Source organism: Puma concolor, chromosome B1 (assembly GCF_028749965.1).
Source record: "Puma concolor isolate L17-30 chromosome B1, mPumCon1.1.hap2, whole genome shotgun sequence".
In the NCBI taxonomy this organism is placed as follows: Eukaryota; Metazoa; Chordata; class Mammalia; order Carnivora; family Felidae; genus Puma; species Puma concolor.
The window spans coordinates 42,511,955-42,538,511 of NC_141670.1; the positions used below are offsets into that span (position 1 = coordinate 42,511,955).

The window sequence follows — 26,557 nt, forward strand, 5'->3', positions numbered from 1 at the left end:
ATCAGAAGTGAGATACAGGTGGATTCTCCTTATATTGACCTTTCTTTCTTACTGTGTGCCTCAGGGCTTTGCTCTGGTTTGTTTTCCTCTAGTTACTCTACCCTGTTTACATTTCTGAGGTGGGTGAAGGAGGTTGTGATGTCAGGGGTATGTTCACATGAGTGTGACTCATTGCATCCCCATAACTTCTCCGAGGGGAAAAGACTATGGTGATGGCATTTGAATAGGCACACATTGATTGTTGTTTGTCTGTTTGCCAGGATGTAGTGAGGGGATGTCAGTGTTTCACAGAGGACTACTGGAATCTACTGGAATCAGAACAAAGCATTCTTTGATTTCTTTTCTACTTGGCACTCCATAACACTTCTCCCATTTACTGATTGTATTAGTTTGCTAAGGTTGCGGTAACCACCACAGACTGAGTGGCTTATAAAACAGAAGTTTATTCTGTCACCGTTCTGCAGGCTAGAAATCCAACTCAATGTGTCAGTAGGACCCTGCTCCATCTGAAGGTACTGGGAAAGGATGTTTGAGGCCTCTCCCCCCGCTTCTGATAGTTCCTTGGCTTGTGGTAGCCTAAAGCCAATCTTCACATGGTGTTTTCTTGATAGACATAACTGTGTCCAAATTTCCCTTTTCTGGAAGAACACTGGTCAGGTTGGATTAGATTAACTCTACTGCAGTATTAGCTCATCTTAACTAGTTACATCTGCAATGACTCTCTTTCTAAATAACATCACATTCTGAATACTGGGAATTAGATCTTTAACATATGAATGGGAATCACATAATTCAGTCCATAACACTGACCATTTTTATCTGTTGTTGCTTAACAAATTATCCCTAAACGTGGTGCCCTAAATATTTACTATCTCACAATGACCGTGGGACAAGAATCTAGGCATGGTTTATCTAGGTTCTCTAGCTCTGGGTTTCTTCTAAAGCTTTAGTCAAGCCTGCCCTAGGGGTGAATCTGTCTACAGTCTCACTCAGGTGATTGTTAGCAGGATCTGGTTCCTGGTGAGTGGTTGGAATGAGGGTCTCCATTCCTTATGACATACTGGCCAGAGGCATTTCTGGGCATGGACAGCTCATAACAATCTGAACAAGCAACACGGCAACAGACAGTGTGGGAGGTAACAAGATGGAAATCAGTGTTTTATAACCTGATCTAGCAATAATACTGTCCATATTCCATTTGTTAGAAGCAAGTCACTGGATCCAGTCCACACTCAAAGGGAGGGGATCTCAACAGGACAAGGATACCAGGATGCAAGGATCTTTGGAAAGCACTTCTCAGATGCTGCTTACCTTGGTCTGCCCTCTGGGCCATCCTTTTTCATGAAAGCCTGTGCACGTTTGTATCCAGCTAGTTTGGTGGGCTTGCTTCTTGCCAGTAGACTTTCTACGGTCGGCCGACCTCATTTTTTATTGTCTCTACTCCTTTCAATCCAAAATACCACTGTTCCTGCTGATCTAATTTTCTCAAAAACTCTGAGAGATTTCTGTGAATCTTATTGGGGTTTGCTGTACTAGAAAAAAAAAAGTCACATCCTGAAATCTCTTAGAGAAAAGCTTTTCTCTAGTTTGGATTTTGTTGAGAAGGCTGAAACAAAAGTCCTCATGCTTCCCAGGGGTCCTATTGTTCCCGAGACAACTTGTATGTAGTGCCCTCACTCTCTTCAGCAGCCCCTTGTGTGGGATCCACTAATCGTCTGATCCTTCGATCTTTTTGAAGTCCTAACCAAGGGCAATGCTGTCTCATTCAGCTTTATTTCTAGACCACATTTTCCTGGCAACCTGGAAGCCATTTCTTAATTTTAGCATCTTTTGCTATCTAGAGAAGCTGAGAATTTTCAAAATCATCAAATCTTGGCTCCTTTTTGTGTAACAGTTCTTCCATCAATCTGTCACTCTTGCAGTTTACTGTAAGCAGTAAGAAGAGGCTGCAACACAGCTTGAAAATCTCCTGGGCAAGATCACCACGTTTATTAGTGCTGGTCAAGACAAAATTGTCAGGTAGAATATGTACTTTAACAGCCGTCCCTCTCCCCAAACCCTGGGAATAAATACATATGCTCCCCGTGGCATCTCCCTGCTCTTCTCCCCGCCCCCCACTCTCCACCCCCTCTGACTTCATTGCCCTTTGTAGTTCCTATGTTTTTAGAACCCCCAGTCTGACAAACATCTTGTTTCCAGTAGTTCAAGTATTAGATTCAAGTCCTTGGACACTTAGAGGTGTGTAGTGATAGATTCATCTTACAAGCCAACCATTGACATATAGTTAGCTAATATGCTATTCCCACTACATTATCTCAATTAAAAAATACACCATAGACTTTAAAGAGTATTAAAGCCATATGGTTATATAAAGTTATAACTCTAATGATTTACATTTGAATAGTTTTTCCACTAATTTTACCATTTACAAAGGGCTTTCATTAATCCATTTATTTGTCACCAAAGTCCTATGCAGGAGTTGTCTTAACCTCAGTTTAGAGAATAGAGACGTGGGGCTCAAGGAAGATGAGTCATTTTATATCTATTGCATGATTTAGATGGTGTCTCATGGCACCAGGACTCCAGACTACCCCAGTGTACCCCACTCTGCATCATAGAAGTCCTGCAGGGACAATATAGAGGATATAGTTATTTGCAGTGGGGATCATGATGGGAGGATCCTTTCACTAGGAGGATTTCTACATGTGCCTCAATTCTGTCTACATCATTGACTTTGCCTATTATAGACACTGCAAGGACTTTTGTAGTCTGTGATTTGTTGTTTTGGTCCAGAACCAACCCAGGTGCTCTGGAGGATGCTGCATCAGGCCACAGCCTCCCAGAGACTTTCTGTGAGCACATGCTGACTCTCTTGATCCCCTTCTTTGGCCTATGTATAAGACAGAGTTTTGCTCTGTTTACAAAATGTACTGACAGCTTTCAGTAGTGGATTTGAGCATCTTCTGAAAGGGTTGACTGTTTATAGTTGGTGCTGGTTAACAAATAAACTCTGAGCCTGAAGGGGGCGGTGGGGGGGGAGAAAGGAAAAGAAAATTAGTACAGAATCCTCTTTATCTGTGGATTTGTCATTTTGGAGTTTGCTATAATTTAGATGAGCTGACAGAAAACTGCTGAACTTGGAATTGAATGTCTTAAAGAATTGAGTCTGTCTCCATGGCAGCGACGTTGGCCTGGCCCCAGGATTTCAGCATGTTGGAGGTGAAAAATCCTGGAGAATGGCTTTGCCCATTTCTCCATTGAATAGCTGAAGAAGTTGAGGTTTCCCAGATGAAGCTACACTTTCAACATAGCCATTTAGTGGTAATTCCAGGCCTAGATTTTAAATTGAAGGCTCTTTCTGAGTTCACTTGTTTTGGGGTTTTGATAATAATGTAATAATTGTCAAATAACTAGTATGAAAATTGCATTATCATTGTAGTATTATTTTTACCACCAGCAGGCCAGTCAGGGTGCCTGAGTCCTCCCTGACCCCTCAGTGACTCTTGCATTGGTACAGACCCCATGCCTCCTCTGTCAGCTTCTAGACCTCTTCCTCTCCATCCCAGCCTGGCGTCTCTCCCTGAAAACTGGCTACATCTCATCCCACCATACTTCCCAGTATCCTTCCTAGCAATCAGCCTCACACAGTATTTCTTTTCTGTTTTTATCATTTCAGTCCCCTGTCCTTCCCTTTCCCATGAGCTCCCTACATACCCCACCAACACATGCTTCTGCCAGCTCATTCCTTTGTTTCTACTACTCTGCTTCACAGACTTCAATTCCTATCTGCCCAAGGGCCAGCTTGAGGAATGGCTTTCCACCTCTACAGTTGCTGACCTGGGCATACTAAGAGTCATTTGGAATTGTTGGCCTCCAGGTTCTCAAAAGGCACATACCCCAGGACATTTGCATATGAGTGGAAGGAAAGGAGGACAGCATCTCAAGGGTTTGGCCGCCGTTTCCTCTCCTAATTCCTAAACTTACAGTCACTAAAATGTTTGAGAGAGGCTACACATTATTTGAGCATAATAGCAGGCATTCTCTCCATTATTTTTCATTTTATCTTGCATTTTGAGAAAAATTAATGGAATTTACATGATTGTAGGACTTAAAAAAAAATGAATTTGGCAGGGAGCCTGGGAAGATAGCAGAGTAGGAAGATCCTAAGCTTACCTTATCCCATGGGTACACCTAGATCACAGCCACAGCAGTGTAACTAACCCAGAAAATAACCGAAAGACTATCAGAACAGACTCTCTGCAGTTAATCATAGAGAGGAGACCACATCGAAAATGGTAGGAGGAACAGAGACACATTCAAGAGCCAAACTCCCTGTGAGACCAACCACAGACAGGAGGGACACCAAGAGCACAGAGAAGGGTGAGGAGCAGACCACACACCTGTACCCCAGACAGGAGAGACCTCTACTGGGAAGATGAGTCCCTATAATATTTGGCATCAAAAACCAGAGGGGCTTAACTATGTGAGTTTTTACAATGAGTGAGGCTTAACTCTGAGTACTTTAAATTTCAGCAGGCTTAGCTCTGTGAGAGCCACAGAGCAGTAGGAAACTGAGTCCCTGCACTTAAACAGCCAGCATAACAAACAATCCTGTGAAGATACAGCATAGAAGCAGCAGCTGAAAACACTTGGGGTATACTGGAAAGATATTTATTTACTGATCTCAGAACATGCACTGGATGCGGAGGATCTTTATGAAACTTCTCCAAGAACAAAAGAGCTACCGGGTGCCATTTCTCCTCACCCCCCAACCTTCACCCTAGATATCTGGAAACCTGCCAGAACCAGTGTGCAAACACACACAGCTTGCTAACAGCTTACCCTGCCTGTGTGTTCTCCTGTAGATCTGTCCCATCCAACCTGCCCCACTTGGTGGGAGTCCCTCCAAGATGGCACCTGAAATTCTACAAGCAGCCCCAATAGTGGCCAGCACTACTCCAACATGATTCTTGCCCTAGGAAAAGGGGAAGGTAACCACACACATCAGTTTGACTGTACCCCTAGCAATGAGTTAGTGGCAGACATCTGATCTCACTTTTGGCATTTCCCACCAACAAAAACCTCACAGGGGACAGGGAAATAAGAAAACCCTGTAGTTTGGAGTCACTGCAACCCCAACAGACAGACTGAGGGAAGACATCTGATCTGACCCAACTACAAGACTAAGGCAGACCCAGACTGGTCTCTTAAGGCACAAGGACCAAACCCGGTCTGCAACAGGCAAAGGGGGCCATTGCAGATGACTGGATTGAAGGCAAAAGCATTTCAATCACAACATAATGGTACACAAAATATATGAGACACCCCTGAGTCACCTGGTTCTTGTGGACAGGGGACACTGCACTGCAGGGCACTACAGGACCTCTTCTTCATAAGACCACTACTTCCAAGATCAGGGGACGTAGATGACTTTCCTAATACATAGAAACAAACACAGAGAATTAGAAAAAATAAAGATACAGAGGAATATGTCGCCAATGAAAGAGTGTGACAAAATCACACCAAAGGGCTACATGAAATGGAAATAAGCAATCTACCTGAAAGAGAGTTCAAGGTAATGGTCATAAAGATACTTACTGGACTTGAGGAAAGAGTGGAGGACCTCAGTGAGACCTTCAACAAAGAGATAGAAAATATAAAAAAGAACCAATCAGAGATGAAGAACTCAATAGCTGAAATTAAGAATACACAAGAGGGAATAACTAGTAGGCTAGAGAAAGCAGGACAGATCAGCAATCTGGAAGATAGAGTAATGGAAAGCAACCAAGCCGAATAACAAAAAGAATAAAGATTAATAAAACAAGAATAGATTAAGGGAACTCAGCTACATCATCAAGTATAATAACATTTGCATTATAGGGATCCCAGAAGGAGAATAGAGGGGAAAGGGGGCAGAAAACTTATTTGAAAAAATAATAGCTGAAAACTTTCCTAATCTGGGGAGAGAAACAGAAATCCAGATCCAGGAAGCACAGATAGCCCCAACAAAACCTACCCAAGAAGGTTCACCCAAGACACATAGAAATTAAAATGACAAAAGTAATGAAAAAGAATTTTAAAGGCAATGGGTGAAAAAATAATTTTATACAAGAGAAACCCTATAAGACTATCAGCTGATTTTTCAGCAGAAACTTTGCAGGCCAGAAATGAATGACATAATATATTAAAAGTGATGAAAGGAGGAAACTTGCAGCAAAAAATATTTCACCCAGTAAGGCTCTTGTTCAGAATAGAAAAATAGATCTAGCCTTTCAAGAAATGTTAAAGGGAAGTCTTTGAGTGTAAAGAAAAATAGTGAGAAAATTATGAAAGGGGACACCTGGGTGGCTCAGTCAGTTAAGTGTCTGACTCTTGGTTTCAGCTCAGGTCATGATCTCACAGTTTGTGAGTTCAAGGCCACATTGGACTCTGTGCTGGTGGTGTGGAGCCTGCTTGGGATTCTCTCTCTCTATCCCTCTCTCTCTGCCCCTTGGCTGCTCACACACACACACTCTCTCTCTCTCTCTCAAAATAAATAAATACACTTAAAAAAGAAAATTATTAAAGGAAAAAATTTTTCACAGGTAAATACAAACTTAATAAAAGTCGTAGATTAATGATTTATAAAAACACTATGGAGGAGTGCCTGGGTGGCTCAGTTGGTTAAGTGCCCGACTTCGGCACTGATCTTGTGGTTCATGAGTTTGAGCCCTGCATCAGGCTCTGTGCTGACAGCTCAGAGCCTGGAGGATGCTTCGGATTCTGTGTCTCCCTCTCTCTCTGCCCCACCCCTGCTTGCATTCTTGTCTCTCAAAAGTGAATAAACGTTAAAAAAATTTTTAAAAACAGTATGGAGATTAAAGCACAAAAGGAATAAAATCAATTATATGTATAAAAGTCAATCAAGGGACTCACAAAATAAAAGGATAGAAATTATGACATCATATATGTAAAACATGAGGGGAGAGTAAAAATGTAGGGCTTTAGAATGGGTTTAAACCTAAGCAACCATCAACTTAATATAGACTGCTATATGCATGGGATGTTATATGTCAACCTAATGGTAACCACAGATGAAAAGCTGGAAACCTGTAACAGATATGTGAAAAATAAAGAGAAAGTAATCCAAGCATATTACTAAAGAAAGCCATCAAACCACAAGGGAAGAGAGTAAGAGAAGAAGGGAACAGAGGAACTACAAAAACAACCATAAAACAAGTAACAAAATGACAGTAAGTACATACGTATCAATAATTACATTGAATGTAAATGAACTAAATGCTTTACTCAAAAGACAGAGGTGACTGAATAGATAAAAAAGCAGGACTCATCTCTGCTGCATACAAGAGACTCACTTCAGACCTGAAGTCACTTGCATATTGAAAGTAAAGAGATAGAAAAACATTTACCATACAAATAGAAGCAAAGAGAAACCCAGGAATAAGTCTAGCAATACTTATATCAGGCAAATGAATTTTAAAACAGACTGTAACATGAGATAAAGAAGGATACTGCACAATAATAAAGGGAACGATTTAACAAGAAAATATAACAATCACACCCAACATGGGAACACCCAAATACAACCATTTACAGATATAAAAGAACAAATTGATAGTAATATACTTTTAGTAGGGGGCTTTAACACTCCACTTAACATCAGTGGATGGATCATTAGACAGAAAATCAACAAAGAAACAATAGCTTTGAATGACACTTTGGTTTAGATGGATCTAACAGATATATTCAGAACATTCCATCCAAAACAGCAGAATACATCATCTTTTCAAATGTACATGGAATCTTCTCCAGAATAAATCACATGTTAGATTACAAAACAAGTCTCAACAAAATCAGAAAAGATTAAAATCATATTAGAACAGAAATAAGTGAAAAAGAGTCTAAACAACAGTAGAATAGATCAATGAAACCAGGACAGAGTTCTTTGAAAGGATAAATAACATTGATTAACCATTAGTCAGACTCCTCAAAAAGAGAGAGAGAGAAAAGACTCAAGTAAGTAAAATCAGAAATGAGGAGAAATAACAACCAACAGAACAGCAATACCAAGGATTATATATAGTACAAAGGATTATGCATTATACATGAAAAATTATATGTCAATGTTTGGACAACCTAGAAGAAATGAATAATTTCCTGGAACCTTTAACCTTCCAAAACTGAATCAGGAAGAAATAGAAAATTTGAACAGACTGATTACTGACAATAAAATGGAATCAGTAATCAAAAACTCTCAACAAATGAAAGTCCAGGAACAGATGACTTTGCAGGTGAATTCAACCAAACATTTAAAGAGTTAATACCCAAAAATAAATAAACGTTGAAAAAAAAATTTAAAAAAAAAAAAAAAAAAAAAAGAGGGGCGCCTGGGTGGCGCAGTCGGTTAAGCGTCCGACTTCAGCCAGGTCACGATCTTGCGGTCCGTGAGTTCGAGCCCCGCGTCGGGCTCTGGGCTGATGGCTCAGAGCCTGGAGCCTGTTTCCGATTCTGTGTCTCCCTCTCTCTCTGCCCCTCCCCCATTCATGCTCTGTCTCTCTCTGTCCCAAAAATAAATAAACGTTGAAAGAGTTAATACCTCTTCTGCTCAAACTACTCCAAAATTTAGAAGAGGAAGGAAAATTTCCAAAATAATTCCATGAGGCCAGCATTACCCTGATACCAAAACCAGATAAAGACATTACAAAAAAGAAAACTACAAGGCCAATATCTCTGGTGAACATAGATGCAAAAATCTTCAACAAAATATTAGCAAACTGAATCCAATAATACATTTAAAAAATCATTCACCACAATTAAGTGGGATTTATTCCAAGGATGCAAGGTGGTTCAATATTTGCAAATCAACCAATGTGATGTATCACATTAACTACATAAAGGATATAAAACCATATGAATATCTCACTAGATGCAGAAAGAGCATTTGACAAAGTACAAGATACATTCATGATAAACTCTCTCAACAAAGTAGGATTAGAGGGAACATACCTCAATTTAATGAAAGCCATATATGAGAAACCCATAGCTAACATCATACTCAATGGTGAAAAACTGAAAACTTTTCCTCTAAGATGAGGAATAAGACAAGGATGTCCATTCTCACCACTTTTATTCAACATAGTACTGGAAGTCCTAGCCACAACAATCAGACAGGAAAAAGAAATAAAAGGCATCTAAATTGATAAGGAAGAAGTAAAACTTTCAGTATTTGTGGATAGCATGATACTGTATATAGAAAACCCTAAAGACTCCACCAAAATATTGTAGAACTGATTAATGAATTCAGTGAAGTCACAGGATACAAAATCAACATACAAAAATCTGTTACATTACTATACACTAATAATGAAGTAACAGAAATTTTAAAATAATCTCATTTACACTTGAACCACCAAGGAATAACATATGTAGGAGTAAACTGAACGAAGGCGGTGAAAGACCTGTATTCCAAAAACTATAAAACTCTGATGAAAGAAATTGAGGATGATATAAACAAATGGAAAAATATTCCATGCTCATGGATTGGGAGAACCAATATTGTTAAAATATCCATACTACCTAAAGCAATCTATAGATTTAATGCAATCAATCTCTATAAAAATGCAAACAATAGTTTTCACAGACCTAGAACTAATAATAATGAAATTTGAATTTTAAATTAAAAAAACTTTTTTTTTTTTATTTTTTTTTTCAACGTTTATTTATTTTTGGGACAGAGAGAGACAGAGCATGAACGGGCGAGGGGCAGAGAGAGAGGGAGACACAGAATTGGAAACAGGCTCCAGGCTCTGAGCCATCAGCCCAGAGCCCGACGCGGGACTCGAACTCACGGACCGCGAGATCGTGACCTGGCTGAAGTCGGATGCTTAACCGACTGCGCCACCCAGGCGCCCCAAAAAAAACGTTTTTTAATGTTTATTTTTGAGAGAGACAGAGCGTGGGTGGATGAGGGGCAGAAGGAGAGGGAGACAGAGAATCTGAAGCAGGCTCCAGGCTCTGAGCTGTCAGCACAGAACCTGACATGGGGCTCAAACCCATGAACTGTGAGATCATGACCTGAGCCAAAGTCGGAGCTTAACTGACTGAGCCACCCAGGCACACATAAATAATCCTGAAATTTGTATGGAACCACAAAAGACCTTAAAAAGCCAAAGCAATACTGAAAAAGAAGAACAAAACTGGAGGTATCACAATCCCAGATTTAAAGATATACTACAGAGCTGTAGTAATCAAAACAGTATGATACTATCACAAAAATAGACACATAGATCAACAGAATGGATTAGAGAGCCAAGAAATAAGCCCACACCTTTATGATCCATTAATCTACAACAAAGGAGCCAAGAATATACAATGGGAAAAGTTCTCTTCAACAAATGGTGTTGGGAAAACCGGACAGCTACCTGCAAAAGAATGAGACAACTTTCTTATACCACACACACACACACACACACACACACACACACTCAAAATAGATTAAAGACCTAAATGTGAGACCCAAAACCATAAAATTCCCAGAAGAAAACATAGGCAGTAACCACTTTTACACTAGCCATAGAAACATTTTTTTAAGATATGTCTCCTTTGGCAAGGGAAACAAAAGCAAAGTTAAACTATTTGGACTATACCAAAATAAAAAGCTTTTGCCTAGTGAAGGAAACCATCAACAAAACAAAAGGGCAATCTATTGAATAGGAGAAGATATTTACAAATGACATATCTGATAAGGGGTTAATATCTAAAACACACAAAGAACTTCTACATTAACACCAAAAATCCCACAAACGATCCAATTAAAAATAGGCAAGGACATGGATAGACATTTTTCCCAAAAAGACATGCAGATGACCAAAGATATGTGAAAAGATGCTCAACATCACTAAATCATCAGAGATGTTGGGGCGCCTGGGTGGCGCAGTCGGTTAAGCATACGACTTCAGCCAGGTCACGATCTCGCGGTCCGTGAGTTCGAGCCCCGCGTCGGGCTCTGGGCTGATGGCTCAGAGCCTGGAGCCTGTTTCCGATTCTGTGTCTCCCTCTCTCTCTGCCCCTCCCCCGTTCATGCTCTGTCTCTCTCTGTCCCCAAAATAAATAAACGTTGAAAAAAAAATTAAAAAAAAAAATCATCAGGGATGCAAATCAAAACACAATGAATGGGGTGCCTGGGTGGCTCAGTTGGTTGAGCATATGACTTCAGCTCAGGTTATAATCTCACTGTTTGTGAGTTTGAGCCCCACATCAGGCTGTCGGCTGTCAGCAGAGCCCACTTTGGATCCTCTGTCCTCTCTCTCTTTGCCCCTCCCCCACTCGCTCAAAAATAAATAAGCATTAAATAAAAACAACAATGAAATATCACCTCACACCTGTCAGAGTGACTAAAATGAAAAACACAGGAACAATAACAATAGCAACAAGTGTCAGTGAAGCTATGGAGGAAAAGGAACCCTCAGACATTGTTAGCGGGAATGTAAACTGGTGTAGCCACTGTGGAAAACAGTGTGGAGGTTCCTATAAAGATAAAAAATAAAAAATGCCATAGATGAATGGATAAGGAAGATGCGAAACCATGGAAAAGAATGAAATCTTGTCATTTGCAACAATACAGGTGCATCTGGAGGGTATAATGCTACATAAGTGAAATAAGTCAGTCAGAGAAAGACAAATACCATGTGCTTTCATGTGTATGTGGAACTTAAGAAACAAAACAAATGAACAATGGAAAACACAGACAAAAAAAATAAGACTTTTAAATATAGATTATAAACTGGTGGTTGCCAGAGGGATGTGGGTAAGAAGATGGATGGATAGGTGAAGGGGATTAAGAGTACACTTATCATGAGCACCGAGTATGTATAGAATCGTATTGTATACCTGAAACTAATATACTACTGTATATTATTTATAATTCAATTATATAAAATATATATAACATAATTGTGTATATATGTATCTATATATAAATATACATAAAAGAACATATAAAAGAAATATGGTTTGTATTTCAAAACATATCTGATTTCAAATACTTTTGGTGGTTCTAGACCAGCACTGTCTGGTAGAATCCCCTGTGATGATGGAAATGATTTGTATCTATTCTATACAGTGCAGTAGCTACTAGCTACGTGTAGCTATGGAGTACTTGAAATGTGGCCAGTGTGACTGAGGAACTGAATTTTTAATTGTATGCAGTTTTAATTATTTTATATTTAAATAGTCACCTGTAGACTGGGTATGATAGTGGACAGTATAGCCTGCACAATCTTAGCCTTTTTTTTTTTTTTTTTTGGCAGGAGGGAACATTGTGCACCCATCAAATGTTAGCATTCATCCCACCCCCACTATCTTTGTGCTATATGCCATTGTTTTCCATGATTCTTCAACTGGAAACATGTAGAACTAAAGCTGCCCTTGGGTAGGTAGTGAGAAAGCATATCTCACTTCAACATCCTTTCTTTCTGCCAATTACAGAAGACACAGAAATCTACTTAGCCTAATGCAGAGGCCCATGTAGCCAAGTGATACTAGTACTAATAATTATAGTAAGAGACAACACTGATTTGTTGTTCCATATGGACGAGTATATAATATGTACTAACTCATTTCATCTCCATAGCAGCCTGTGAAATCTCTGCTATTATTATATCATCCCCATCTAATGGATCAGGAAACTGAAGTAAAGACCACAGAGCTACTAAGTGCTAGATCTTGGATTTGAGGTCTGTCATTTGATGGTAGAGCTCACTCTCTGACAACTTCAGTGTCCAGAATTTCTATTGTGGATTCGTTACTTAGACACGATTGATTAAATCATTGGCCACATCACTGAACTCTACAGTCCTCCTCCCCTCTGCAGAGGTCATGATAATATCATTTGGCTCAAAGCCTCAACCCCTCTGATCACATGGTGGATCTTTCCAGCATGGCCAGCCTTCATCTTGAAATTATGTAGGGACTCACCATGAGTCACCTCATTAGCATGAGCTGTCAGAGCCCACCAAGAATAACAAAGGCACTCCTATCATTTCATTGATGGCTTTCTTCCTGTGCAAAAGCTTTTTAGTTTGATGTAGTCCCAATTGTTTTATTTTTGCTTTTGTTTCCCTTGCCTGAGGAAACAGATCCAGAAAAATGTTTCTATGGCTGATGTCAACATGGTTGCTGCCTTTTTTTTTTTTTTTTTCTGGGAGTTTTATGGTTTCTGGTGTCACATTTAGGTCTTTAATCTATTTTGAGTTTATTTTTGTGTATGGTGTAAGAAAGTGGTCCAGTTTCATTCTTTTGCATATAGCTGTCCAGTTTTCCCAACACCATTTGTTGAAAAAACTTTTTCCCACTATATGTCCTGTCGCCTTTGCCATGGATTAAGTGACCATAAGTGTGGGTTTATTTCTGGACTCTCTATTCTGTTCCATTGCTCTGTGTGTCTATATTTTGTGCCAGTAACATACTATTTTGTTTACTACAGCTTTGTAATATATCTTGAAATCTGAAATTGTGATACCTCCAGCTTTGTTCTTCCCCACGGTAATGCTATTGCCTCCTTTTTCATACATTAGTTGACTATACTTTGTGTGGTGACAGAAGGTAACTGTTTTTATCATGGTGAGTATTTCGTGATGTATATACTGCTGAAATCACTATGCTTTACACCTGAAACTAATATAACATTGTACATCAATTATACTTCAATTAAAAATAAATAAACACAGGGAAAAAAGCCAAATGTCACTTTGTAAATGTTAAAAACCAAAACCAAAACCAAAAACCAAAAACCAAAGGTACTCCTAATAAGTGGGAAATTCCAAAGGCTTTGAATCTCCACCCCAAGAACTGGGACCAAAAAAAAAAAAAAAAAAAAAAAAAAAAAAAAAAAAAAAAAACAATTTCTTATTATATAGTAGATATAGCAGCTACATCAGAAATTTATTTTCAAGTGATTAGGAGCAAGGGTAAAGAGAAAAATCTCTAAATTTTTTGTAGTTACTGGACATATTCATATGTATTATCTCATTTAGTTCTCATGACACTCCTATAGGAAAGATATTATGGGTGTCTTTGTTTTATTGATGGATAAACTGAAACTAATAACGTAAAAACACAGTACATAAATATCCAACTAGCAATAGTGTTGGAGTTTAAAATCAAGTTTTCTGACTTTAAATCACAATCCCTTCGAACCTGTAAGACTAGAAGACAGAGATAATAGAGATGCTTTGAATTCTTAATTGTTCTTTTTATCTGTGAATGAAGGCTGGAAATGGATTTGCCCAAGATAGAGCAGGAACTGAGGAATGTAGTAGCTGGGAGTTAGGCTTTTTCCCAATGTACCAATTGATTCCTTCTCTGGTCTCATGTGTTTCTTTGGAGAAGGATAAGCTTTGACTCTGTCAGCACTTATTGCGAGCATTGAAAATACGGAAGTCCCAGGCTTCTTTGGAGGGAGGACAGATAGTAAACACAAGAGGCAATATGATGTGGTTACAGAAACAATAGAAGAAAGCACTTGGGATGGGTCCTAACTAGGATGGGTAGGGAAGCGGGAGTCAGGAAAGATTTCTTGCAGGAGACAGAGTAGGAGCTTAGTGAGGCTTAGAAGCAAACTGAGACTAACCAGGCCTCCCAATCTATAAGTGAATGGAAAAGGGGTACTGGACTCTCACCTCGATCTAGGAGGCTGATGGGTCCTGGTGATGCCCCAAAGCCTAACTAACACTTTGTAACTTCCTTGTTCTGTTTGCATCTGCCTCAGTTGTGGCTAGCACCCCATCGTAGAAAGAATGGAGTCCCCCAAATTAGGGGGATTGGGATGTGAGCATGCAGGCCTCAGAAATGCTAGGGGTAAATGAGTGTGTCAGGGGTTCTGTTGAATTTTTCATCTATAAAATGAGTACTTTGGACTTTCCTATATGATCCCTGGGGTCCTTGGAACTCTCACATTTCATTATTTTGTGATTTCATAAAAAATGTTTTGCAAAGCAAATGAATAGTGTAAACAAGATTATAGAGAGAATATTTGCCTTCTTAAGGGAATAAATTGTTCTCAAGTACTTCGGGAGCATTCATTTGCATATAAACAATGCAAATTCTATATAAACAGAGGAGGCTTGTTTTCTTAGGTGTTTTGGTAAGTTAATTACAAATCATTCTTGTCAATTTTGCTAGTCTATGTGTATTAGGAAGTAATAGACCTGCATTCATTTTAAATATCCTATACTTCTGAATATTCACAGTTTCTTGAATGTTCGTAATAGCTGACTTTTCTCTGAATTAGCCTGATTCTTGAATCTTAAATGGTTTATTTATTCAGTGCGTTATAAATACACAGGATTTGTTTTTCCAAGAAGGATTTGGAGAAATTCATCCTGCCAGTGTTTTTAACTCCTGGTGTCTTATGGTCTTTCTACATCTTTCTGCCCCTGTAACTTTGAGTGCTTCTCCCCTCCACCCCCACCCCTATCACTCAGACTACATAAACTTTCACTAACAACTAACATTTTGCAAGTATTTTATTTGTTTAGACAAATTTCAAAGATTTGGGCATCACACAGAGGTAGCACCATGCCCAGAAGTCCATTTTCCTTGTTCTGTTCTCTCCATGCTTCATCTTTTCTCCCACATTTTTTCTCTTCTCCTCTTTCTTCTCCAACCCACCTCATTCCCTGCCATTCACGACTCTCAGAAGCAGGACACGCTGCATCCTTTGTCACAGCAGTTTACTGACCACTTGCTGTGGCTTGGGCATTTTCTTGAGGTTTTGTTCTCTACTCCCTAGTGGCGGCTCAAAATATTCCAAATGCATTTGGTTGGGGCAGGGTAAGTTAGAGGAAGGATATTTAAAGGAAGCATGCTTCCACTAAAAGGAATGGGGAAATCTGGGCAAGGCTAGGAGTGAAGGATGAGTTCCCAGGCAGAAGGAAGCACTTATACAAACTGTAAAAGCACATGGGAGTGTGGCAGGTTCAGAAACGTCCGTGATGGGATTTTAGAATGATTACGGGGTCATTGATGAAAAGATCGAGCTGGAGGAGAAGCCCTGGCCATATCACAAAATGACCTTTGTTTATTACGTTTTTCTCCAGTAGGAACCTAGTGAAACACTGTAACACCAGTGTGATGACACAGCAGAGCTGGTTGCAAAGGTGCCAGATAGAAGCCGAGTGTAATGTCAAGGGCCCAGAAGAGGCCATGGGTGGGAGGTGCAGAGGACATGCCGTATTTCAGAGTAAAATAGGAAGCCAGTAAGACTTGTGGTTGATTTGTTATGGGGTGGGGGAGAAAAAGAAATGGGCCAGGGAGACACTGAATTTCCGCCTTGAGTTCTTGTTCGCCAAGTTAGGGAATGCAAGAAAGGAAAGAATCAAAATTGAGGGAGGCTTGATTTGGGAAATCTAGTTTAATTTGGTTTATCTTTGCCCTATGGTGATAAACTGAGCAAAGTTGACAGTGCTCAGATGTCATTCATGGCACATCTCAGGCAGCAGATTGAACATCTCAGGCAGCATATCAAAGTCATGATTGTTCAACAACATGTGTGTGGAAAATGTCTGGAACATAGCTCCTCCTCATCCAACAAACCTAACTCATTCTGGCCCCATCATTTTGTAGAAGCTGTGGTCCATGATTTCATGATTTCATTTCTTATGTCCCTGTAAACTTGCTGTCTAGTGTAAGAAACCAGGCTTCATTATGACTAAGGATACTCTGCTTAGTTTTTTAATTGGTTTACTGAATAGTTTACATTTAGTGTGAGGTAGTCACATCAATTTTTCTCCAGTAACCATCTCCATACACACTGCTCAGAACACATTCCACACCCCTTTCCCTGACCTTGATAACATCTCAGAAAGACCGCACATGTTTCTGGTCATCTTCCATAGTGAGAACAGTTCAATTTTGGTATTAAAAATTCTTTTCTAGGTAAAAAGAAGGAGATCTTGCCATTTGTGACAATATAGTTGAACCTAGAGGTATTGCTTATTGAAATAATTCTGACAGAAAAGACAAATACCCCCATGTGATTTCACTTATATGTGGAATCTAAAACACAAATGAACAAAGAAATATTTTTTAATGTTTATTTATTTTGAGAGAGAGAGAGAGAGAGAGAGAGTGTGTGTGTGTGTGCATGGGTGGGGGAGAGGCAAAGGGAGAGGGAGACAGAGGGCTCTGTGCTGACAGAAGAGAGCCTGATGTGGGGCTCGAACTCATGAACTGTGAGATCATGACCTGAGCTGAAGTTGGACGCTTAACCGACTGAGCCACCCAGGTGCCCCAAAGAAATGTTTTGAAAAGCAGAAGCAGAACCGTAAACTCAGAGAACAAACTGGTGGTTGCCAGAGGGGAAGGTAGAGGGAAAAGGGGCAAGATGGGTGGAAGCAAGTGGGAGATACAGGCGTCCAGGTATGGACTAAATAAATCATGGGGCTGAAAGGTAGAGCATGGTGAATATAGTAAATGGTATTGTAATAGCGTTGTACAGTGACAGATGGTAGCTGCACTGTGGGGAGCTGGGGAGCGTAGCATAATGTGTTGAATGGCTAAGTTGTACACCTGAAACTAATGTAGCATTGTGTGTCAACTATACTTCACGTGAAAACAAAAGAATGAAAGAAATCCTTACCAGTGTACATAAGGCTACACTCAGGCCCAGTCTGGAACACCACCCCCTCTGAACCTTCCAGGTCTGAATGGGCAAAAAGGCAATTAGTACAAACAGAAGCTTTTTTTACTTAACTGGTCCTGCAAGAGTGCTTCTCATTTGGTGTGGGGTCTTGGGAATGCGGGCCTACCCTGCAAGGCCATCTCCATGTGTCAGAAACTCCTTCCTACAGGGGCTGGAACTCACGGAAGTCAGATGGAGCCCCATGCTTCACTGACATGGACAGTTCTCTTTTTGGAAAGCGAGGCACCCATTCCAAATTGCTGTGAAGTTTTTCTAACTGCATTCCAAGACCTGAAGAAAAGTACCTAGTAACCTTCTGTTACATTTTTTTAAGTCAAGTGGCAGCTATGTTATATCATTTTTATGATGATAGATGTCAAAACTAAAGTCGGCTCTATGAGTATGTTGGTACATATACAGGGCAATTGAAATCCTCTTCAAATTGAATTAACTCTCAGTCTCTGTGAGAACAGACACTGTCCCTCACCACAAATGGCAACTATATAATGAATTCTTTTTCCCTATGCCTTTCTTCAATTTCTATTTAAAGAAATTTCTGAAAATACATGAATTATGCAGCTTATCTCTCAGATGAAAAAGAATTTTCATCTTGGATTGGATGGCTGCATATTTATTAATAGCAGTAAAATTGTCCGTGTTCTTTTGTATCAAATGGAATGCTGACTAAAATATGAAGGAGGCTTTTCAGCAATAATAAGAGTAACGGATGAATAATTATAAAAGCTATATGGAATTGAAAGACATTTTAATTTGTCATTACTTCTGTGTTCAGAGAGGGTCTGAATAATTATTCTGACTATAAAAAGGAAGAGGGGATATTTTTGCTCCTTATGGGATTAAGTTCTTAATATACCACTTTTACTATAAGTTTAAAAAAAAAAAAAACACCCACGTCTCTTCTAGTCTCCTCTAATGATGTAATCATAACTACGGCTGCTCAGCTGCGTATGTGTTTGCTCTTTGCACTATTACACGGCGGTGCTGCACTTCAGACTCATTTTATTCTGAAAAGTGTTCATCTTTGCAGTTTATAAAAATGAGATTATACTTGTTTGCTTAGTGAAGACTTTCAACCATATGTCACATTAATACATGAAAATGACCAGGATTGTAGAATTTCCTCAGGTCATGACCAGATGGCGCAGATATCGAATATGAGATTCCAAAACAGGATTTTTCTTTTTATAACAACCATTTAAAAGTGGCTGTGCTTACCAGGGTCATTCCAAGGCAAAATTCCAAAGCTATCTTTTTTTACCCAGAAATACATGTAGTTTCCATTTTGTTTTGATCTGTCTTCTACAACAACATTCAAACGCTTATTCGGATCCCAAGAATATTCTATGACAGCATTTTTTTTTGAAATAAAATTTCACGATATGCCGTGTGAGTGATAGAATTTTCCTTTGTAGCCTGTGAATCTTCATTTACCAGATTTCCACTACCATATTTAGCTCTTAATAAAGAGGGATAGGAAAATCTATGCAAGGATTCTAACCTGCTCCAGCGTTTCTGACACCATCTCCTCTAAGAAACAGCTTTAGGGATAATTGTAAACTACAGGCCGAGACTGTTTTGGCAGCCTCGTTGCAGCCAGAGGACATGTTCAATGCTGTGAGAGAAATTCCCTGCACGGGATGGCAACAAGCCTTTTGCCTTTTGATTCTGATCTTTCCTGGGGTTCAACACCCTTCCCCTGCCCCCCGCAAGCAGCTGTATGAACGTGTGCGATTCACTTAGCCAATTGAAGCCTCAGTGTTATCATCGTTAAAATGGGAAGAAATGACATCCAAATTAAAGGTGGGGATTAAATTAGAAGTAAAATAAGTGTGAAATTCTTGACACACAGTAGGCATAAATAAATGGTAGTATCTTCTTATAAAGAAAAACAAAACCCAAAACCTTTAAGAATTAGTAGCCTGTTTAATTTAAATCAGTACTTTTTGAGACTAAAACCAGAAAACATTTCTCCTATTTATCAATATCTATCAGGGAAAATTCTGAATGAACTGAGAATGAGGCTTATAATAGTAATTTGAAATCCAAATTCTATAGTGTTGTTCTCCCTCCCAAGAAGAGAGTTCTATAGGTCATTCTATCTGAAACTTAAAGATGGGTATATGCAATCCATCACAAATATAAACCAATTGGTTAATTTCATCTTTAGAATTTACAGAATGAATGTAGTATCTGGATTGACAAGACTGAGGCATATATTTTCTTGTACCTACATGGAGATGACATTGGTAATTGAGTTATTATATTTACAGGTTATTTAGAATATAAAAGATTCATCATACAAATCCAGCTTTACTTTAATTTGATGGCTAAAGTGATGTGGGGGAGAGATTGAGACAGAGAAAGGGGGGGAGGAAGGAGAGAGGGAGGCTGGAATACATAATTATGAAAGAAGGTAAGACTGTGTTCCTTTCTGTCTTATAGCCTGAAGAATAAGTAGTGAAAACATCAATCAAGAGATGAGAAAAAAATGTCAGGATTTCTCTGCCGTGGAGAATTGCTTATCAACTACCAGTGGAGGATTCTCTCTTGAACAATGAACACTTCTTATGAGGATTCACAAATTAACATATGACTAATCTTGGTTTGGGAAGTGAATGAGCTTTCTTTCTTTCTTTCTTTCTTTCTTTCTTTCTTTCTTTTTCTTTTTTTCTTTTCATTTTGTGGTAAGTTATGATATCTGGATGGATTTTTAAATTCTTTCCTGATAATCTATTTAGTACATGTTCTAAATTATAATCCTATAGCAAACAGTGGGAACATCATTCAAACTTGAAGACAGTGGGAAAATCTAAATGTCCAATTTATTCTAGATTTCTTCAACACATAAATATTCCATGAAATCTTTGATGACTGAGATGTAGAGCACCTCCATCAAGAAAGAAACATTATTTGTTCATCATGCTGAACATGATTGGCAGCAACATGCACAGAACCAGAATGAGTCACTGTTAGTAGAAGATACATAACGGACATAAATTCTCCTCCTTCATCTCACCTTCAAAACTGCGGGCTGGGTTTGCCATCTGAACGAGAATAGAGAGGGTGGATAAAGGAAGAATCCCCATCCTTTTTTTCTCACCATTCAAAGAACAGTTTCTCAAGGTTAAGCCAAGATCTCTTTGCAAGCTGCCAAAATAATAGCTTAGGAAGAGAATCCGTCTGCCTGCATGATGATCCTCTTAGGCAAAAATGTCTGAATAGCAGCTGACCTTGATGAAATGTTTTCCCAAAGGCATCCAAGAGAAGAATTACAGACCCTAGAATGAGAGGGAAATAAACAAACATTTCTTATGAAGTTGGCCTGAGTTGTGGGTTTTGACGTGGGGTGTTGGCAATTTGAGAAGAACTGAGTAAACTCTGAAGAATTGATAGCCTTGGGTATGGCAAGTCTCCCTATTCCTGTTTCTCACTGGAGTCCTCTTGCCGAGCCAAGGTTCAATCACTTCAGAAAGAACACCACTGGCAGACTGGAAAACTGTTATTCTCTGATGGGGAACGCCTCTGAGTGTAAATTAGAAAGCCTTCTCTGGGTTTCATTCTTCTCTGTCGTGACCAGATCTGGTGTCTTGTAGGATGGCCGCAAAGCCAGACATTTACCTTCTTATTCATGATGCTTCTCAGTGATCTGGCTGGGGTTGCCCTTTGTACATTGTGACCATGCAGGCAATGGGTCTCCTGGTGTCAGGATTTTCTGGACATCCATTGTTTTTCCACAGAGAGCTGAGGTGGTTACGACTCAGTGAGCAATAAATGAAATGACTTAGAAATGCACAGTGTTGTTATTGAGGTGTTTGAAATTTGGTCCCATTCCCTTGAGAGGGCCCACTCAGGAGGGACCCGGGTTGCCAGCTTCCGTGCCTACAGAGACCAGCGACTCCACCAGCCACGTGCTGTCCCACGGGAAGGAAGGAGGGTCCGATGGGAAGCAATCTATTTTGGAAAGCACACAACAGAGCTACAAACCTCCAATGGTGACTTGTCTGTGAATGTGTGAAATAGTGCTTTTTTTTTTTGTCTATTCTGCTGTAAAATAAGCACTGGCCAAGTTAAAAGAAAAAACAAAACAAACTTTGTTTCTGTCTGTGTGTAGTGAGTGAGCTCATACTCTCAAGCGTTGTTTTTTTTTTTTTTTTTTTTTTAATAACCTAATATAGACGAGCCCATGAACATAGATCTCTTGATATACAAAGGAGCTATGCCAAACCCTTTACAGATCAGCTTCTGGATATAATAATCGGATTACTTCAGAATTCCTCATCCAAATTCTATTTCTCCTTGGCAACCTGTCAAGTGAAAGTGAATATCCTGCCAGAGAGTTTGCTTGTTTGTTTTCAAATTTATTTATTTATTTTTGCATAAATAAGGGAAATTATTGTTCCAATGTACCATGGAGTTGACATATTAAGTTTTAAACAGGAAGAGCCCATGAATGTTATCTATATTTTGGGAAGTCTTAGACGGAAAAAACCTTCCTTGGAAAGCTAGCTGTTTATTGTTCTTTCTGTTCTGATTTATCATTCGTAGCAATAGTGGTAGTAGTAGAACGGCTATATTTGTTTTATTAGGTCATGTCTTACGTTCCAACTCATCATGAACAGATGGGAGTGAGATGCAAGGTAAATGTTTTCAAGTAGCCAAATTAATTCTGGCAGAGAGGAAGACACCCAGGGGGACCTGGCCATTGTGGAGCTGCGCTGACAGAGTCACCCTATGACAGCAGAGATTCCTGGAGAGAAAAGAACGAGTCCAGGGGTTTTCTGTAAAACTTCAATTCAAGGGACCTAGGGGAGAACCCTATCTGTTTGAAAGAGACTATCCAAATTATTGGTACATAAAGTACTTTCACTGTTCCTGAGTACTTGGAGTAATGTCAACTGAAGTACTGACATTAAAATTTTGCTCCAATGAGGCAAAAATAATGCAAAACTAAAATAACACACAAGCCTAATGGCATCCTTATATTAGAGGGTTTTTTTTTTTTCCTTTGTATTTAAATGGATACTTGCTAGGTGGTTGAAATTGTCTATGTCTTCTTATAGAGACAAAATACTCCTACAGACCCGGTCATGCAATTCACTTAACTTGGCGAAGGGTTTTTCTTCTTTAAGTACAGAGGTCAGCTTCTGGCTAGCACCTGTGCCAGTTGCCACAAATGCCATGGTAGTGAAACCCAAATTAACGAGTTTTCATTATATATAACCTCCACAGCCCGGTGCACTAATATGTATTATCATAAAACCATCTGCTAAGTACAGAGGACCACAGTGATCCCTTTTGCTGATAAAAATCGTAATAAATCTCTCATCTGCAATTGCTTGACCACAAAGACCAGTGTAGGTTTGTTTTTCATTTGTCTCTTAGATAACATATAAACATAAATTGGAACTGCAAGAGTCTTTATACCTTCCTACTGAAGTGAGTTTATTAGACCATTCAGACCAAGAGAGGAAGAATAGGGATAGATGATAAATGCTAATACTTCCAGAGGCAAATTTGAGCCCTGGGGAGGGGCCGTGGCCACACCTCTTCCAAAGCTGATCTTTGAGGGAGATGTTATGGATGAGTCACTGTGAGCACAGAATACTAGAACTCCAATAACAAACTAAACTTTCTAAACTGTCAGGAAATGAAATAACCGCCCTCTCTACATTCCATCCAAGCTGAATATTCATTGTTTGTTTGACCAGCTTGTACAAAGAATTGATTGTTGCCCTTTTATGACCAGAATGAGGAGGGTTTGATCAACATATTACTGTGGGAACAGATTTTGTTTTCTTTTTTTTGTCTTCTTACCTACTTTATTCATACTAAAGTCATGCTAAACTACCTCATAGGTTTGTGGTGTGGATTAGCTAATAAATAAATGTCAAGTGCTTAAAAATATAAATCTCTATATAAATGCTGCCTTAGTTGCTTTCTAGTTTAAGATTTGCATGTCAAACTAACTATCTAGGTATTTCATTGTAATATTCATGTTGGTAAATTTGGCTTTAAACTTAATATACAAACATCTTGATGTAAAATGAAACTGAGAGTCCCAGCATGGACTCAAACTCAAGTCTGGCAAATGTAGCACCTAAGGAAACAAAAAGCACCTACAAGCAAAACCAAAATGTTTTTCTTAAGCAGATTTTAAAGCAGGTGTTCTCAAAGGTTGGGGGTGGGGGTGGTCAACACTGGTTTTTAAGAGTGTATTAAGTAATTTTGTATCATAATCGTTAAAATGCCAAAAATTGTCAGTGATTTATATTTAAAAATTAGAGTGGGTTTAAGGTAATGCTTACGATCACATAACCCTTCATTACTTCACATGTTGAGTAAAACATAGAGGGAAGAGTCAAAACTAGTTCAGATATTTCTGAATACCTACAAGAGAGGTTGTGTGGCTAGACATCTGTTTTGATTTGTATCTTTCTAGAAAAATGTTGAACACAGTCTTTTTGAAAGGGTGTAGCCTAAACAGAAAGGAAAGAAACGAATATCTCACAGTTTCTTAGTAACATTGTCTGAAGGGTCGATGGCAACTATTTAAGAGCTAATTTCACTGCTGGCTCTACGTTGGTGCCAGTTTTTTCCTGTATGATTAATTACTCCTTAGTCACTATTCTGAGTAGCAGTTTTATTTGCTAATTTCAAATGCCTCAACTTAATTAGCAATTCATTTTGACCTTTAAAAACCACATTCTATAATCTTCAAATTATATGAGTAAGGGAAAAAAATCCTATTTTACCTGTCCCCACCCCCACCCACCTCCAGCTATCACTAACACTTTACATTGTTTCTGAAGAACAGTCTAACTATTGTTACGCGCCAAACTTTGACATCATATGTGGTTATTTGAAGTCCCGCTCAAATTTCCTCATTGCACCGGTGGGCATTAGGATCCGCAGAGACTGTTTCTCCTTCAGAATGTTTAAATAATGTACAAATGTAGGACATTTGGCTGCTAAACTTATTCATTTTTTTTAATTAAAGAAATAAAAGTGAAACTGATATACACGATAATGAATTCCTGTTTTGCATCCTTGCTATTTTCTTAGCACATTTTCTACTTGAATTGTCACCCTTCAAATGATTAAAAGTCTGACTGTAAGACAACCAATGATTGTAAGGTAAGATTTCCTTGTGTTGGTCAACTCAGTGACCACATGTTCTTTGAAATCAAAGTTTTTCATGTATATTTTCATATCTCTTGAAGTCTTCACAGCTAAGTGGAGAGTTAATCAGCGTACATGCATAACAACATTAGTGTTCATAATTTTATTCCTGAGAGTCCAAAGAGTTGCCATGTTGGGGCAACCCCATGTCCTATCAGTCCACTACTCTGGCTCCAAGAAGCTCAGGATGGGAGGAAGTGACTAGCCTCCCTGGTGTTAGTTCCAAGGAAATTATTAATGTTGCATATGCATAAACAAAGTAGTAGGGATGTTCCTCTGGTTTGTCAAAAACATAATCTCTTTGAGCTTGAAAACAATGGAACGAAAGTCATCAAGGAAGGAAGGCAATCTACAGAACTCTGATTCTAGACAGAACTATCAGAACATTAGAGAGACCACCCCTGCCCTGTAGGTGTCCACAGTTGGCTTTAGGAGCATTAATGAACAGTTCAAGTTTTCCCTTTCTTCTTCTGAATTAATTCTTCTTGTCACTTGTCAGATTTGCTGTGTGGCTTTCATGTTGATTAGCTCTAAGGAGCACATATTCAGAACTTTGGAATGGTTTGTGCTTTTCTCCACCACCCTTTTGCTTACCTAGAATGTGCTGCTATTTTTAAAAAGTGATTAGTAACGGGAAAATACAGTCAATATATGGAGACTATTTGCCATTTCAGCAAGTTTCTACTTTTGACAAGGTATCTTTTTTGAAGACTCTGTCTTCATTATCTTCTTCTTTACCACTTAATTTAAGGCCAGTTAGAAGCCCATCTCCTACCTCTTTATATAGAGGTACCATCTCTCAGTGTCCTTTAGGTGTAGAGAGTTTAATTGTGATGAAAGCTAATAACTACCCTTTACAAGCTACCCGTGGGGGTATGTAATAAGCAGAGCATTCCACCTGGGCGACTGCATCAGCCATTTTCTTCTTTGATAGTTTTGAGGTGTAAATGAACCAAGGCACTCCCCCCCCCCCCCCCCCCCGCCAAGGCACTCACTGGTTCAGAAACTGTCCAACTTCCCAGATGAATGGTAAGCCATTCTGGGAGGACTTAAACTCAATCCTTATCCCTTTTTGCATAGTAATCATGTCTCTCAGCCACCATAGAGCCTTATCTCTATAGATATTGAGTACAAGGTAGTCTGGTTGCTACTTTTCATCAATTTTGGATATTCTCTGAAGTACTGCTGGGATTTGAAGAAAACAAATCATTTCTCCTTTGCAGTGATCTTCTTTTTTTTTAAATTTTTTAATGTTTATTTATTTTTGAGAGACAGTGAATGAGCAGGGGAGGAAAAGAAAGAGAGAAAGAGACACAGAATCTGAAGCATGCTCCAGGCTCTGAGCTGTCAGCACAGAGACTGATGCGGGGATCAAACCCAAGAACCATGAGATCATGACCTGAGCTGAAGTCAGTTGCTTAACCGACTGAGCCACCCAGGTGCCCCTGCAGTGACCTTCTTTAGCCAAAGTTCTTTTGAGAGAAGTGATAGGCACCCCTGAGAGGGAAAAACCGAAACCAAAACCGATTTATCTTTTTCTGCAAACTCTAGTAATCCAGTTTATAACAAGTGCTGAGGAATTGTATGTGTTAAGTTTATCATATATGCATACATTAAATTAGTAGTTATTTATTGAATGCAAAATTTCAGACAAAGAGTATGCTATTGGGGAAACGA

General features: G+C 39.1%; 1 protein-coding gene across 3 annotated transcripts in view; it reads left to right on the forward strand.

The window, feature by feature from the left end:
• ZMAT4 (zinc finger matrin-type 4) overlaps positions 1-24,732 on the forward strand; it is a 356,120-nt gene extending 331,388 nt beyond the window's left edge. For 2 of the 3 annotated variants that reach the window (XM_086703636.1, XM_086703633.1), the window contains one exon: positions 20,144-24,732. In XM_086703636.1, coding sequence (XP_086559762.1) covers positions 20,144-20,148 — 5 coding nt within the window. In that variant the 3' untranslated portion in view covers positions 20,149-24,732. Of the gene's footprint in view, positions 1-1,205; positions 6,791-20,143 lie in introns of those variants that run through there. The other variant, XM_086703632.1, reaches the window with a different exon arrangement.
• The last annotated feature ends 1,825 nt before the right edge of the window (positions 24,733-26,557 follow it).